We start from the raw sequence: 15385 nt of genomic DNA, 5'->3' as shown, positions 1-15385 counted from the left end.
CGATCTCATATCTATCTGATCGATTCAAAAAGAGGTTATAAACTGCTAAAAGATCAAATTAAAAGAAATAATGTAAAGTTACAGGCTCACATGTCCTGCTCATTGAAGCTAGAGGGGCTTTAAAGGCCTGATCACACATACATAAATGCAAAGGAGTGGCCACTGCCTGCCAAACATCTCCGCTATTGGTGACTCCGCCCCCTCAAAGTTTCACCAAAGTTGGAACTCTACATGAAGAAAGGACGCAAAGTGGCGGCCCCACCCCTTCATTCATGTATGAGCGACCGGGCCGTAAGATGCATCCCATGCTCTCTTAATAAGAGTCTACTAAAACTGGAAACTGCTCACTGGCCCGTTATTACAGTCCAAAAAATGTCCCACCAAAAGCTAATTCGTCCATGACCATAGTCAGGTGATCTTCATTGTCATGGTAACAATAAAGAACACATGGTTAACGTTGTGAAACGGTCACAGTTTGGTTAGTTTCAGGCACTGAACCTGCTTGGTTAGGATTTAGGAATTAGTTCAGATCAGTGGGTGTTTGTTTGAGGTACTTCCTGTCCTTTGAGACAGAAACAGGACAACTTGCACAACCGGTGAATAAACTGTGAGGGAGTGTGGGAGTATTTTAGACAAGGAGACGACAGTATTCTTCTCTAGAAGCCCGAAGTGAAAGGACCGGAGCGGCGCAGTCCTGTTAACTAAGCAAAACATCACCATTATTAACATGTGGGACGTGTTCCTGTTCATAGTGATCATTTAAAATTCATCTACTAAATGCTTCTTCGAGCCCTCCCATATTTAAAACTAACTTCTGCACCGCTGCTGTCAACTTTACGCGATGAGTCAACTGATGATGTTAATCAGACTTTTAAAATTTTCTGTTTACTTTAACTGCAATGTATGAGTGAGAAAATGGTGACAACTAATGTTTCACCCTGTTAACAAATAGTTTAAGTTACTTTTCTTGCCCAAAACTGTATATTATGAACTGTATATCACTCCAGTTATGAAATAAAGTCATGTCGTCACCATTTTAAGTTTTAAGTCAAGTACTTCAGCAAAAATACTGATTGTCCAGTTCGGGGAAAGGTTTGACACAGTGATTAAATGAATATGTCACACAGTGATCCTTTTGAATTTGAGTATTTGTAAGTGCTTTAATAAGTGTGGTTTTTACTTTTACTTTATTACTTTGAAGTGAAGCAAGAGATACAATTTATCCACTAGTTAAACATTTAAAATTTAAAACATTTGCATATTCATATCCTGAATTTTTAAATGTTCTATGAATAATGTATGAATTAATTTAACAAGGTCATTGAAAACAAATGACTGGCGTATGAATAACACAGCACAGTCATCAGTGGTTTAATGTTGTATCAAAGCACTTGTCGAGTTTGTACAGAGACAGTGTGTCATTTTCTTTGCAAAGGTCAGAGAACAAAATGTCAGATGACGCAGTTTAAAGAGCAACAAAGTCCTCGTGTGGAGGAGATTATAGTGGACGGACGGTTCCATGAAACACACTTTCATCCTGGAGACTTCAGTCTAACTTAACTTATGTAATGTAACTTAATAGGGCTGTGCAATATTGTATTGTTTACGTTATATCATAATTCTTTTCATGATAAGAAAAAACTCATACTGTGATACTGTGTGGCAATATTACAACTATAAAAAATAAAATGCCTACTCACTCACTCTGCTGACAAAGGTGTTTTATATTTTGTGTCTAGCACAGTTCACAACATTCAAATTCTAAGCCAAAGAAAATGCTTGGTCCTTTACAAGGTTTAATAACCAAGAGTTTGATCTTTTATAATATATTTTCACGGCATAATTGAAGAGTGCAAATCAAAACCCCCTAAAAATTTGGTTTTGTCCCAATTCTCAAGAATGACTGACACATGCAGCTCCGGGCAAAAGTTTGGACACAGTTCTCATTCAGTGTTTTTTCTTTATTTTTTTTTAAAGGAAATGTTTTAGATTCTACCAAGAGTGTGCAAAGCTGTCATCCAATCAGAATTTGGATACTTTAAAGAATCTAAAATATCAAAGAGCAAAACACTTTTGCACATTTGTAGGTCGACAGGTGCGTAAAAAGCAAAAAGACCCTCTGTCCTCTGCACCCGCAATCAAAGATTTAGTAAAAATATATTTCAAAAAGCAAAAAATATATTTTGCCTTGTTTTAATTTTTTTTTGCTTACTTCATAATTCCATATTTCATAGTTTTGATGTCTCCAGTATTAACAACAGAGAAAAATAATGAAAATAAAGACAAACACTGAAGGAGAAACTGTGTCCAAACTTTTGACTCTTTTCAAAATAAAGTTACTAGTTTGTTTATTGCTTGATGTTTGCTGTCCATTTTTACAAGTAAAAACTCTATGAACCCTCCTGAACACTTGGTAAATGTGTAAGTGTCCTGTGCTCCACTAAAAGTATGTGCTTTGAAAACTACATTTCCATCAATTAAAAAACAAACGTATACATCTTTAAAATATTTTACTTGCTAAAGTGACTGATTTTCATAAATGGGGCTGCAGTTGATAAACTCGGAGGTAACTAGATAATTGATTCAAGGTGCGGTCGTTTTAATTGGCAGCTTTACGACCAATGGCTGCACTGATTTAACGCCAAACTGTTTCCAAACATCCCCAGAAACAGAAGCAGCGGTTCGCTGTGTGTGACATTATGAGTGGAAATGTGGAAATCTGCTCCACGGTGCTTTCAGCCCGCACACTTTAAACACACTCGCCGTGTTTCCAGAATTTTCCCCCTCTCAGCAGTTAAAGGTAGAGCTCATCACCTGATCGCGTGTTTTTCAGCGGATGCAGCAGCTGTGGTTTTTTTGCACTCACCGTGTTCTTCTTGTGCACCATTTTATCCAGCTTTTTGGCGATGCGCTCCACTTCCTGGTTTTTAGCCATTTCGAGCGGATTTTTCTCCGTCAGTTCTCCTCCTCTGCTGCGGTGAAAACCTCCATTGATGTGGAGGAAAAACTCTCCCCGTCTGTCTCTTTCCTTCTCTTCCCGCAGCCTGTCTGTCTCCGTCTCCCCCAGCTGCCGCCTGCCTCTCGTTTGTTGTTGTGTGTCACCGCGGGACGATGGGAGTTGTAGTTTTTTTTTTTTTTTTTTTTTTTTGTGTGTGTGTGTGTGTGTGTGTGTGTGTGTGTGTGTGTGTGTGTGTGTGTGTGTGTGTGTGTGTGTGTGTGTGTTTTTGGCTTCGTCCAAAATTCATGCTGGAGCAGCTCAGTCAAAACTTTTTTCCTACAAAACCTTTTGACGGAGATACGATGAGGGATTTTATGTTATGTTACATTTTAGCAACCCTAAAATAATATGGCTAATATAACTACAAGAAATTACCATAGCTTCAATAAATAAAGTAATATATCTGCAGTAAAACAATAAAGTTAATATACCTACAAGAAACTGACATAGCGTCAGTAAAAATATAAAATAATACAGCTGCACAAAAATAATAATTCATTTCATTTCATTTCTTCAATAAAATAAAATAATATAGCTGCAATACATAAAAAGAGCTTCAATAAAAATATATAGCTGCACTAAATTAAAATAGTTAATTTAGCTACAATAAAATGATGTACCTAATAGCTAGAATAAATAAAAATAGCTTCAATAAAGAAATATATAGCTACACTAAAATCATACCGTTAATATAGCTACAATAAATTAACATCTTCAAAATAAAATAATATAGCTACATATGCTAACATTCATAGCTACAATAAATTAATATAGCTATAATAAATTAATATGGCTACAATAGTATCAAAATAACATATATGCACTAAAATACTATAGCTATTATAGCTGCAATAAATTAATATAACAGGTTAAAAAAAATCAAGTTTTAAAAGAAAATAAACACAATTTTGTGTATAAAAAACAATACAGTGTAAAGGGCAAGAACAGGAAAATATTTTTTATTATTATTATTTAAAACACACATGAGCTAAAACTCATGTAAAATCAGAAACAACTATCCAATAAAAGTACATTTTAAAAAGGGATTTAGAGGAGATCACTGACTCAGTTGAGGTCAACTCAGGTCGGGTCATTCACTGGCCTGAAGTGTTTCGCCACAAGACTGAAGAGTTTCTGACATGTTTGTTAAAAGTAGTCCCTGACATCGTGAGATTTTGAATGAAATCTGTTTCTGTGGAGCAGTTCACAATTCCCTCCTGCTAGAACAGATCAATACACAGATCAATATTAGAGGAAACCATCTGGCAGGTCTGTGCTGCTCACAGTAATTAAAACAAAAGATGTCACAGGTGACAGAGAGCAGGAATATGGGTGGATTACTGAATGGGCGTCCTAGGCCCAGGCACAGGGGCCCAAGGCCTCAGGGGCCTCTAAGCCAGGGCCTCTGTGTGAAGTCACTGTTTGTAAATGAGCTTTTTTTATCACATAGTCAAATGGCTTAGTCACTTGTGTCAATAACAGTCCTAAAGTCCTTCTGCAAAATAGAAATGTCCAAGACATTCACTTTGAAGATCTCTCAAGAACTCAAGTACTTAATGCAATATGGGCCCTTCATGGGGAGAAATCCAAAAAGCAAGAGCAAAAGTTTTATAGATTCCACCTGGGGCCAGTACTTCAAAACTTGTAATCCAGATCAGAAATATACTGCTAGATTCTGAAACCCTTTTTTAGCTAGATAAAACTGATCTTGCAGGTTTTGTCCTGGTTTTTCAAAGAATCTTCAGATCAGGATCGTTCTGATCCACATACCAAGACTAGGATCACAGAATCTAGATTTGGAGTCTTTGGATCGGCCTCCATCTGTTGGTCAAAGTAACATTTCATTAACATAGAGATGTGAATATGTTGGAAAGTGCATTATTATTATTATTATTATTATTATTATTAATTAAATGTCTCACTGGCTAAAAGATAAATCAGTAGAAAGCTTTATTATTGGTTAACTGTTTAATTTAGAATGAATAGTTTTGGCATGATCTGTGTCACTTTCAAATGCAAGAAATTAATAAAATAATGATTAAATGCATCAGTTACAGCCACCTTGAACCCCTGATGACTCCACCTTTCCAGCAGCATCAGGACAATCCTGATTTTTAGCATCAAAACTGAAGTTTTAAATGTGAAGTACCAAATCCATATCCCAGTTTTGTTGGATCAGAATCACGTCTCCTTGTTTTGAAATACCCAAATTTAAGATTTAATCCTGTCCAGATAAATCTGATTTACATTAAAAGTTTTGAAATACATGGCCCCTGTGGATAAACAGGTGGCGCTCAAGGAGCATCTTTGTCACGCTGTGATTTGGCTAATAAAGTGACAGACAGCAACATGGACGTGGTCGTTGGAAACATGCCGCAATTCATCCTGGTACATGAAGGCGCTGCCGGCATGGCTCGGCGAGCAGGAGAACTCAGCTGTCTTGATCAACACAGTGTTTGCATCGACATCACGGTTTGTTGTTGGAACATATGCAGCCATGCCGGCGAGACGGGGATGTAAACAACAGATGGATTACACTTTGTATATTCCATCTGAAGCCAACTTTAGGATGTCTAAACCACAGAAAAATTCAGGGAAACGTGCAGAAGATGCCAAAAGTTACAGAGAAGGACTTGGTCAGCAGAAAAGGGCAATGACAATTGTGCTTTCTATTTCTGATCCAAAACTGCCGTGTGTGTTCACCGAGCCCCGCAGCTAAGACCCTTTAATGTTAGAAAGGTTTGGAAAGGTTTTTAAATATCTTTTCTGACTTTGAGTCTGATATTGGTACAACCTTTTGGATCAAACTGCAGCTTTGTCATAAACAATTAAAACATCCCTCTTCAACCAATTTATTAACAAAGTCAACTGATGAGAAACAGGTTTGTTTTTCTTACAAGCTTATATTTGGTTGAGCCAGTATTGCTGCTTTTATAATCCTGCAGCACCCAGCATCTCTGCCTCCCTCTGTCCTCAGGACCCGCTCAGTCTAAAGAGTGAGATGCATCAGTGAGAAAGTGAGTGAAACTACTCACAATGAATTTCTACATATTGCAACAATTTTTAATAAGTCAACCCCCCCCCCCCACCCCTTTTTTTTTCTTGAAAATAAATTTTGTGAGGTTGAGGGATGTTTGGCAACAGGCCAGAGACCCAGGAAGATTTTTCTCAACTTCTAACTTTTACATACATACATACATTCTGAAATGTGTCTTTAAATATTTCTCACTGAGGGTGTTTGGGCTTGAGAATCCTGGTTCTCACCTCTTTAAAACAGGCGTCACCTTGTTAGGATGAAGATCCGGAGGCTGCTGGTAATTTTCCACCCCAGAACAAACACACACAGATGAATCAGAGCAGATAAGGAGCTGCTTGTGATGAGAAGTGTTTCTCTTTTCATGCTCCTATAAACTGTCAGAGTTATATTTTCATTCTGATGCTTTTATGTTTTTTCTGACATTTTGTTTTATACTCTGTCCTCAAAGAACATTACTTCAATTGAACTGTTTTAATAGTTTAAATGATAAACTTTTTGATCTTGTACTTTATCCACATCCAACACAATTTACTTCTTTCCGGCACAAACAACAGACAGATTCCTCTGAGGAACGGACTAAAACTGTAGCTCTGTTTGCACTGATGAGGGAACCTGATAATGGTGGTACACAGCGAGCAAATATCAGCACTAATTGAAGTAAATTTCATTTCTGAAGGTGAAATACGCATCTTGTTGGGAAATGAGCACAAATCCGGTGATTAGAAATGACTGGCTGGACTTCTGTCAACTTTCGGTTCCTCTGAAGAAGGATTTCCTTTTGAATTCCTCTGAAAGACCCTTTGAGCAACTGAATTCACATCCTGGATGTGTTTACTGCATCTGTCCTCTAGATGTCAGTGTTGTTCTGTGATTTTTGTACTTAGTGTTCAGTACAGGACTGTTCACATCTTACAGTAAAGTTATAATGTGTGTGTTTCTATGAGAACAAATTCTGTAAAATACACACTGTATTAGGAAACTATTTGAGTAACTGGTGTCTCTGAGTTGTTTTAACTGCAGTTTCATTCAGTTTGTTCAAAACAAATCTGCACACTTTGCTCCAGAAGAACTTTATACAGTGATAAAGCCATCATGGGACTTTAGAAAGAGAAAAATATTAACAATCATCTTTATTTAGACAGCTCTGTTTAAAAGTTTAAAAAGTGCATATCAATATCTAATATAAAATATGAACAAATGGATTCGATTTGTAAGTGATGAAGTAAAAACTTAAGTACAATTAAAGAAGCGTAACTCAAGAAAAATCAGGTTAAGCTCTTCAACAAAGTACAAGAATAAAAAAATATATTGACTCAAGCGTGTGGCGAGGGTTTTAGGTTTTATTCAGCGTGAAAAAGAATCTGCAGTCCTTATATTCTCTGGCAGTGTCCTGAGAGTTTGAGTTTGAGTTCAATAAAAACATGTCAAACACATATCAGTGTAGTTTTGGAAAATTACAGAAAAATCAAGCGAGGAAATAGAACAATGCTGCATTTTGAAGGCAGGAAAAGTCTGTTTACTCGACCACTTATTTTCTGACAATGTTCGCTAAGAGCAGAACCTCTAATACAGGGGTTCCCAGGATGAGGGTCGGATAAGTTAAAAAAACAGGCTACACAAATTATGTTAACATTTTCTGACCTCTTCTTTTATTTGTTGTATTGCATTGTATTCATTCATTTATTTATCTTATTACACATATGGTATAAATGACTGGCTGAGGATATGACAGGAAAGTGGGAGACAGAGTGGGGGAATGCAAAAGGCAGTAGTCAGGAGTCGAACCTAAGGCCGCTGCAGAAGTTCTACAGACTCACGTGGGGCAAACGCTCGACCAGCTGGGGAGCTCTACTGTTGCTAGCAAGCAAATATTAGTGTGCAGCTATCGAAACGGGGCTGAATCCATTGCCGGCTGTTTTTTTTTTTTTTGGGCCAATGTTTGTCATCTTCTGCTGCACCATAACATGCGCTGAGCTGGGTGAGGAGTGAGAGATAAACAGCCTGCAGAGTCAGAATCTTTGCACTCTTTTCATACAGTGAATTAAGGATTCGATCAGACCAAAACCAGAGTTGGTGGCTGTTGGAAGACTGGACAGACAAAGACGAGGAGTCGACAAGCCAGTTCTGCTCATCTTAGTTTGGTAAAAGAAAGAAACTTCAATTCAGAAGGTGTACAGTTGTATTTCTGTGTTTAAAAAGGTTGAATTCACCACTTGCACACATCTCCTGGCTGAGACTCGAGAGGACAGGTGTGTGTGGTGGGGGAATATCTCGCCAATCCCAGATGGATGGGCTGACAGTATCCGGTCCCACACTATTGTGCAGGTCAGGAAAATGTTTGTGTTGCTTGGCAAAAGTCCATTGGCGGTACTTGTTTTAGCAGAGCCAAATAAATGAGCAAATAAACAAAAAGATCATAATCTGTTTTCATTATTACTGGATACTAATAAATGCTTGTAGAGCTGCTGCATAAAAGCAATATAGTAATCAAGGTTGTGCTGTTGGATTGAATATCATCACAGCTGTGATTATCTTTGACCGAATCACAGCCATGATGATATTCGGTACAACAGCACTCTCTCTCGTGTGATATTGTGTCTTCAATTTAATCAAACGGTGGCATTAAAAAGAAAGTCTTACATTTAACTAGGTGATCCATGTTGGCACCCTGTGATGTGGAGTTTACTAGAATTCTGCAGCCTGCTCCTCATCTCTGATTGAAGCTAGCTGCTCATGGCTACTTTAGCCACCTTTAGCGTAACACACCTGAATGTTTGACTGAACTGTCAGCAGTCAAAGTGCATGGTGGGTAAGGTTCTGACAGGGAAGAATGTGTGAAATAAAAAAAGATGATATCTCTGGTTCTTCTGTAGTCTGATATTGTTTGTTGTCGGAAAACTCTTTTAAGGCCATAAACTGTGACAAGGTGTCACAAGTAGACCTCACATCATTTTTAGGGCACACGGCTATAAAATATTGGGGACAATTGCTCTAATATCAGCAAAAGATGCATCCTGTAACACAGAGGGTATTGATTTACATGTAGGAAGAGCAAAAATAAATAGAAATGTCACATATTTTTTATGTAATCTAGAACAGATTACATTTTTAAACAAACTTCCCCGACATTGCCTGCCAGCTACAACTCACTGTAGTGGTCCTGTCTCCTTCCCTCTCTCTAAATTTAAATCAGACTCTCTTCTCTGCATTCCAGACGAGTAAATAATTCTTGGAGAAACTTTTTTTTTTTTTTTTGGTCTCATGAATTCTTGCTGCTTGATGTCTGCAGCCAAGAACCTCCTCCAGCTGAGGATCTGCAGAGCAGAGCTGGCAGCGACATCAACAGCTGCTGGGTGAGATAGTTGCCAGTCTGAGTGTGTGTGTGTGTGTGTGTGTGTGTGTGTGTGTGTGTGTGTGTGTGTGTGTGTGTGTGTGTCTGTGTGTACCTGCGTGTGTTTACTACAGAGAACCTGGAGAGCTCGGAGGTATGCAGCGAAGGAGACAAAGATGCAGAGAGACTCATGCAAGAGCTGATTGGAAGGGAACAAAAGCAGATTCTTCTTCCTCTTTTATCCTTTTCTTCTCTTTTGTCTTTTCTTCCTCCTCTCCTGAAAACATGATGGAAATGTGTCCTTTCTGTTTCTGTCATGGATTCGTTTGAGGAAAGTCGGGCTACAGTCTCAACAACGCTTCTGATATTTTCATCGTTGTTTTCGGTGGACGTTTAAAGGGTTAGTTCAGATTTATCGAAGACACACAACAACATACGAACTAACAAATGAAGGCAGCATTAGATCTGCAATTACTGTTTTTGCCAAAGGAGTTTGGTTGCTTCGGAGAGAGCGATATTTGGCTCATATAACGGCCGTATCCCATTGGAAAAGGCTGCGTGATGGCGAGGTAAAGCAGTGAAAATATTCTAAATACAGTCTAACACTTAAATTGATACTCAGATTCCGGCAGACGGCCCCATCCACCATGGCCAGCGCCCAGCTTTTGTAAGCTTTAAACACCAAAAAGTCGCCTCTTTTCTGCCTCGGTATTTCCTCCTTGCACTTTGAAAATCACAGCCGCATACAACCCTACTTCAAAAAACCTGAACTATCCAAACTAAGTCTGGTGCTTCATGCATGTCGTGATTTACTGGCTGACTCTGTTTCTGTTGGACTCGCATTTTGGGGTCTTTTTGCAGCCAAGGGTAAAAACCTTTTTGCAATATTTCAAGGCGTTTTTGGATTTCTGGCTTTTCTACAGCATGTTTACAGTGAAAATTCATATTCTCATCTTATCGTTGATCTTTTCCTCTGTTCTCTTCTTCTGTCTGTCTTTTGTGTTATCTTCCTTTTTCATTCTGTTCTCATCTTCTCTTATCTCCCGTGTCTCCTCATCCATTCTGTCCTTCTCTTTCTTATTTTTCTTTACCATTCTTTGTCTTTCCCTCACTTGTCATCCTCTCCTCCTCACCTGTTATTTTCTCCCCTTCACCTTCTTGTCATATTTTCATCCAGTCTACTCCCTCTTGCTCCTCTTATCTGATTTTTCCTCCTCCCATCCTCTCATCCTATTGTTGTCTCCAATCTTTTCCTCTTTTTTCACCATCCTTTTCTCTATCTTCTCTGTCCTCCATCCTTTCTTTCATCATCTCCTTCACCTCATCCTTCTCTGTTATCCCATTTTCTTTGTTTTCTTCCTCTTCTCATCTCCACATCTTCTCTCTTGTTATTTGCACTTTGACATCCATTCTTCCTTTTGTCTGTTGTCTTATTTGTAGTCTCCTCTTATCGTTTTCTTTCCTTGCTCCTCCATCTTTTGTCCTCTCATCTCTTTCTTAGCAGATGTCTGATCCTGAACCATGTTTCTAACACATGTAAAGGAACACGTGAAACTTTAAAAAACGTATCTGCTCTGTGTTGAGTCTTTGACGACTCTGATGACATTTTTGCTGCGCACACCTTGAACTTCCACTGAAGTTTATTCATCGAGTATTTGAAGATTTCCAGGAAAACAAACACACAGCAGTGGGAGGTAACGTCAAGAAGGCAGTCAGTGGCGTGACACATAATAGAAATGTAATCACAAAAACATGGATCAATGAAAATTATTTCAACAAATGAGTCACTCTTTATTCTCTCCATCTGGGCTTGGCAAAATTTTTAATATCCTGGAAACTCCCCTGAAAAATCTAATAGTCAGTTCAGGTGAAACGCAAACTCAGACAAATAAAGGGTTACTCCTCACTTTTTTTCAAGACTCTATGTAGTACATTTTGGAGTTTAAAGTTTCTTTATCATGTACACCAGCATCTGACCCAACGATGAAAAAAAGTTGTTTGCTAGATATTGTTATTGTACTATTAATTAATGGTTTTTCAGAGTCCTGCGGCCCTGTTCCCTGTTATCAAGCTGGCCGCTGTTGGTTTTGGAGGCTGTTTTGGTCCAGGTCTGGCCTCCACCACAGATTGTATATTAAATAGGATTTCAACCTATTTATTGTACAGTCTATGGCTCCAACTAGGTTTTTGAATGGCTATACTCAGTTTTGTATGCAGAAATGCTACATATTACTCCTTTATCTTCTTTAAAGGAAGCACTCTCTGATCTTGGACTATGGAGTCTTATGGACTAACTTGAGACAGCAGGAACAGTTCGTTCTACCTGGGGTGGATGTATGTATCCAGGAAATGTTTGTTCTGTGCGTACGAGATCAATGAAAGCTGATATCAGCAGCTGAATTCAGGAAGTAGCCTCTTCTCGTGATCTATGGACTCATTCGAAGTCACCTCTGACGCCAGGAAGTGTTTCTCTGCTTTAAATGGATCTTTGGAGTCTCAGTTATTGACCATCTGAAGCAGGAAATGCCCACTCTCCTTGATCTGCGGCTGTTCATTTTGACCCCTGGCACCAGGAAGCGTCCTTTTCTACTTATACTAGATCTATGGAGTCACTGCTAGTTATGACCTCAGACAGGAAGCTTCCTCTCCGTTGGATGGATGGAGCTATTCTTATTTCCTTCAGAAAGCAGGCCAAGTATTGTGTGGAGTTGGCTCCTTCTTCCCCTCTGATGGTAAATGAGTCCGCCGAAGCTTCGTCAGAAGAGACGCCATTTTCATCATTATAGGTGTGAGTAACATTCTTATCTGAACTACAGAGACATGCAGAGATTTGTTGGGAAATTAGATGTCTGGCTTTTGAAAATTCACGAAATGACGATGAAGTCAAAATTAAAGCTTCAAATAATGAGATTCTAATGTCAAAGTTGAATGGTTTTATAAAGTTGGACTGCATGAGAGAAAAGTTTTCCATCTTCAGTAATCACTGTACAATGACCCCGAGCTCAAGTCAAATATCATCCTGTAGGTTCTAGGGATGTTCCTAGTAAATACGTTCCCTGCTGAGTAAACGAAAATTTTAATTTACACTAGTTGACTAGTCTAACAGTAAAAAAACACTCAGTGTTAGAGCTTAGAGGCAACAGTTAACTGGCATTGGATGTAAATAAAATATTGATAAATAGTTTAACCAACTAGTATATCCTGTGCCAACTAGGGTGGTGATCATAGCTAACTTAGTTAGCTACTTTCTAAGATTTCACATGGGTAAAACAGACACACATTGGCTTCAGTAGTGAAACTTGTTCCCAGCTAGAAAAAGTCTTTCAAAAGTGTGAGTTCAGCTCTTGTATTGAAGTATTTGGCACAGGACAATGGTGTTATTATATTCCGGAAGTTCAGCCACCCATATACTATAATATTTCTTAAACATCAAAGAAAAAACATCCCTGTTTCTGAGGAGAGGAAACACTGAATGGATCAATCAATCTGCAGCATAAAAGGCCGTCTGACACCTGACATGACTGAACTGTGTGAGCTCACATCTGTCAGGACTGAGAAATCGAGTGACTCATTATGAAACGTTATGAAGTCTGCATTTTTGGCTGATAAAGACACATAAGAAAATGTGAAATTAACATTTTTTTATTTTTTTTTTGTTTTTCTTGCATTCAATACAGTCAGAGTTTTCTAGTGGCTGTTAGAAGAACTGCTTCCAGCACCTGCACCTCCTCACAACATATCTGCCAAGAAACTTATCTGTTGGGTCCACAGTCTCACACTGAGATACAAATGAGGCACTTTAGTTTGACTGCATCGTTATCTTCTGAAAAGTCCTGACTAAGTAACACAGTGCAATGCAGTTCAAACTCCTCACATTTATTTAGGACATTTTACACACCCCACAAAATAAAATCCTTCCCTACTTCCGTCTCCCATCCCAATTCCAGCCGTTCAACCTCCTCCTGTCAGTCCAGCACCAGGGCGTTTAATGCTGTTGTGTGTGTCTTGAAAGAAGCACATGTGATATCCTTCCTGTCATATAGTTGTTGTTGTGTCTACTGATGTGAATGCTGTAATCTTCCCTGTAAACATTATGTAATTTACATGCTGTTGGTTTCAGACATGCTAATAAATTTCACCTCTTGTTTTAGAGCATTAAATAGCATGCTGCTAAGGAATTTTGGACGCAGCCAGTGGCTGAGGCTAATGCTAGTAAAATGAAAAGCTAACCAGCAACAACTTATCCAACTTGCTAATTTATCACCTGAAGATGCTGATGATGTTGTAGATGCCTCCCTTAAAGTTCTGTTCTCCGCGAAGAGTTTAGCTTCAGTGCTGGCTGCAAATGTGCATCGTTAGCTGCCGCTACTGCAGGGGACTTGGCTCTCGCCGGTTGATTCCACCATGCAAGGCATGTCTGCGCCGCGGCTCTGATCCGTCCTCGGCATGGATGCATGTCCCACCAGCAGTGTTTCAGAAGCATTTCAGCAGCTGAGCGTTTTGCTCACCTGATTATGTTTACTTGCTCAGATTTTGTTAATTTGATCCTCTTTCCTTGTTTTTTGTGCTTCTACCATGGATAAGTAGGCTACATAGTTAGTTTCCTATTTCTGTTTTTATGATGGAGAGTCTGCAAAGGGTGTTTTATTTTTTTCTGTGCATCAAGAATAGACTATTGAAGTTTTTGGATGCTTGTGTGCCTTTAGGACACGGTGTTATGTGCGACATACTCATTAGTGATATAAGTAATGATTACAGATTATTAACATTATTCTCTAATGTGGGATTGTGCTTTGCCAAGAATTCATTGTTGCAATTTTTTTTTTTTTTTATTTTACTTTCTCAGATCCTTCATTCATTGAGTCAAACTGCTGCTGCCAGAATTTAAAATGACTTCCTTGTGATTAAGCCTTACTCATGCATCAGCAATTAACGCTGACATTAGAGCTAACTGTTGTTGCATGTTCATCCCTTGATGTTTCTGATGATGTCAATATTTGACCTTCTCTCTGCGTGTGAATTAGGCTGTGTACTGCATGTACTGGTGTGTACAAGCGTGTGTGTATGTTAGTTTCCGGGCCGGGTGCCAACATTCCAGCCAGGCGGCCACACCAGGAGACAGGAAGTCAGGAACAAGGTGATCATGATGTCATCATCCTGGGACAGAGAATGAGGCCAGCGGTCCTGTGTGGCACAGGTTCGGCACACGTCCAGTCATTCTCCGCCCTGCAGGAGCACCAACATGTGGCCGGCTGATAAACAGAATTCAGCCTGAGATGAGAGACACATGTGATGAATTAAAAGTTAATTTCCGTGCAGTGCTTCCAAAACGGACCGACTCTTGACGTGAGTGTCAGCATCAAGGTCAGGCTCATGACTAATGGCTACTGATGTACTTAGTCAGATTATTAGTGTTTATACTTTCATTCAATACATGTCAACCTTTCTGTCAAGTCCCCACATGTCAAACAGTTTTGCTTATTACTTCATTTTAGTGCTGGAAGAAGTATTCAGATGTTTTACTTAAGAAAAAGTAAAAAAATCACAAGGTGAGATCAGAAAATTCCTGCATTTAAAATAAATAAAAACATTTTTAGTGCTGTTTGTTAGCAAGATCACAGAAAAATTACTGACTGATTTTACTGTTTTCATGAAACTTACAAACGGTGTAGGATGGGCCAAGAAAGAACTGTTAAATTCTGGAGTGGATCCACATTTTTCACTTTCAGTAACAAGTCCCAAGTCCAAGTCCCTCCAGGAAGTCGTGATGTTGCAGTTGCAAAACATTGAATCAATACCAGTGAATTCTGCTCGACTTCGCAATTTTGTCCAATCATCACAACTTTCCTGCAACTTTGACCAATCATCATAGCTTCCTGTGAGTTCTACCAAAATCCACTGCAAAAATGTCATACATGTAGGACTGAACGGACTGACTTTTAAATTGTTTTTGTATTTTTATTTTTTCTACTTTGCCAAAAGTACTAAATTGTCAGTATTATTGATATTTCTCAATGCG

The 15385-nt window shown here is 38.8% G+C and overlaps 1 protein-coding gene across 2 annotated transcripts in view; it reads right to left on the bottom strand.

Annotated features, from left to right (window-relative positions):
• Positions 1 to 3100, bottom strand: part of tcea2 (transcription elongation factor A (SII), 2) — a 16981-nt gene extending 13881 nt beyond the window's left edge. The window contains exon 1 of one of the 2 annotated variants that reach the window (XM_084719916.1): positions 2867 to 3100. In XM_084719916.1, coding sequence (XP_084576042.1) covers positions 2867 to 2935 — 69 coding nt within the window. In that variant the 5' untranslated portion in view covers positions 2936 to 3100. The remainder of the gene's footprint in view (positions 1 to 2866) is intronic. The other variant, XM_084719915.1, reaches the window with a different exon arrangement.
• Positions 3101 to 15385: the final 12285 nt, after the last annotated feature.

This window comes from Lutjanus erythropterus, chromosome 6 (genome assembly GCF_056507025.1).
Source record: "Lutjanus erythropterus isolate fLutEry1 chromosome 6, fLutEry1.hap2, whole genome shotgun sequence".
In the NCBI taxonomy this organism is placed as follows: domain Eukaryota; kingdom Metazoa; phylum Chordata; class Actinopteri; order Lutjaniformes; family Lutjanidae; genus Lutjanus; species Lutjanus erythropterus.
The sequence above is the reverse complement of the archived record's forward strand: the minus strand, read 5'-3'. Positions and strand labels throughout refer to the sequence as shown.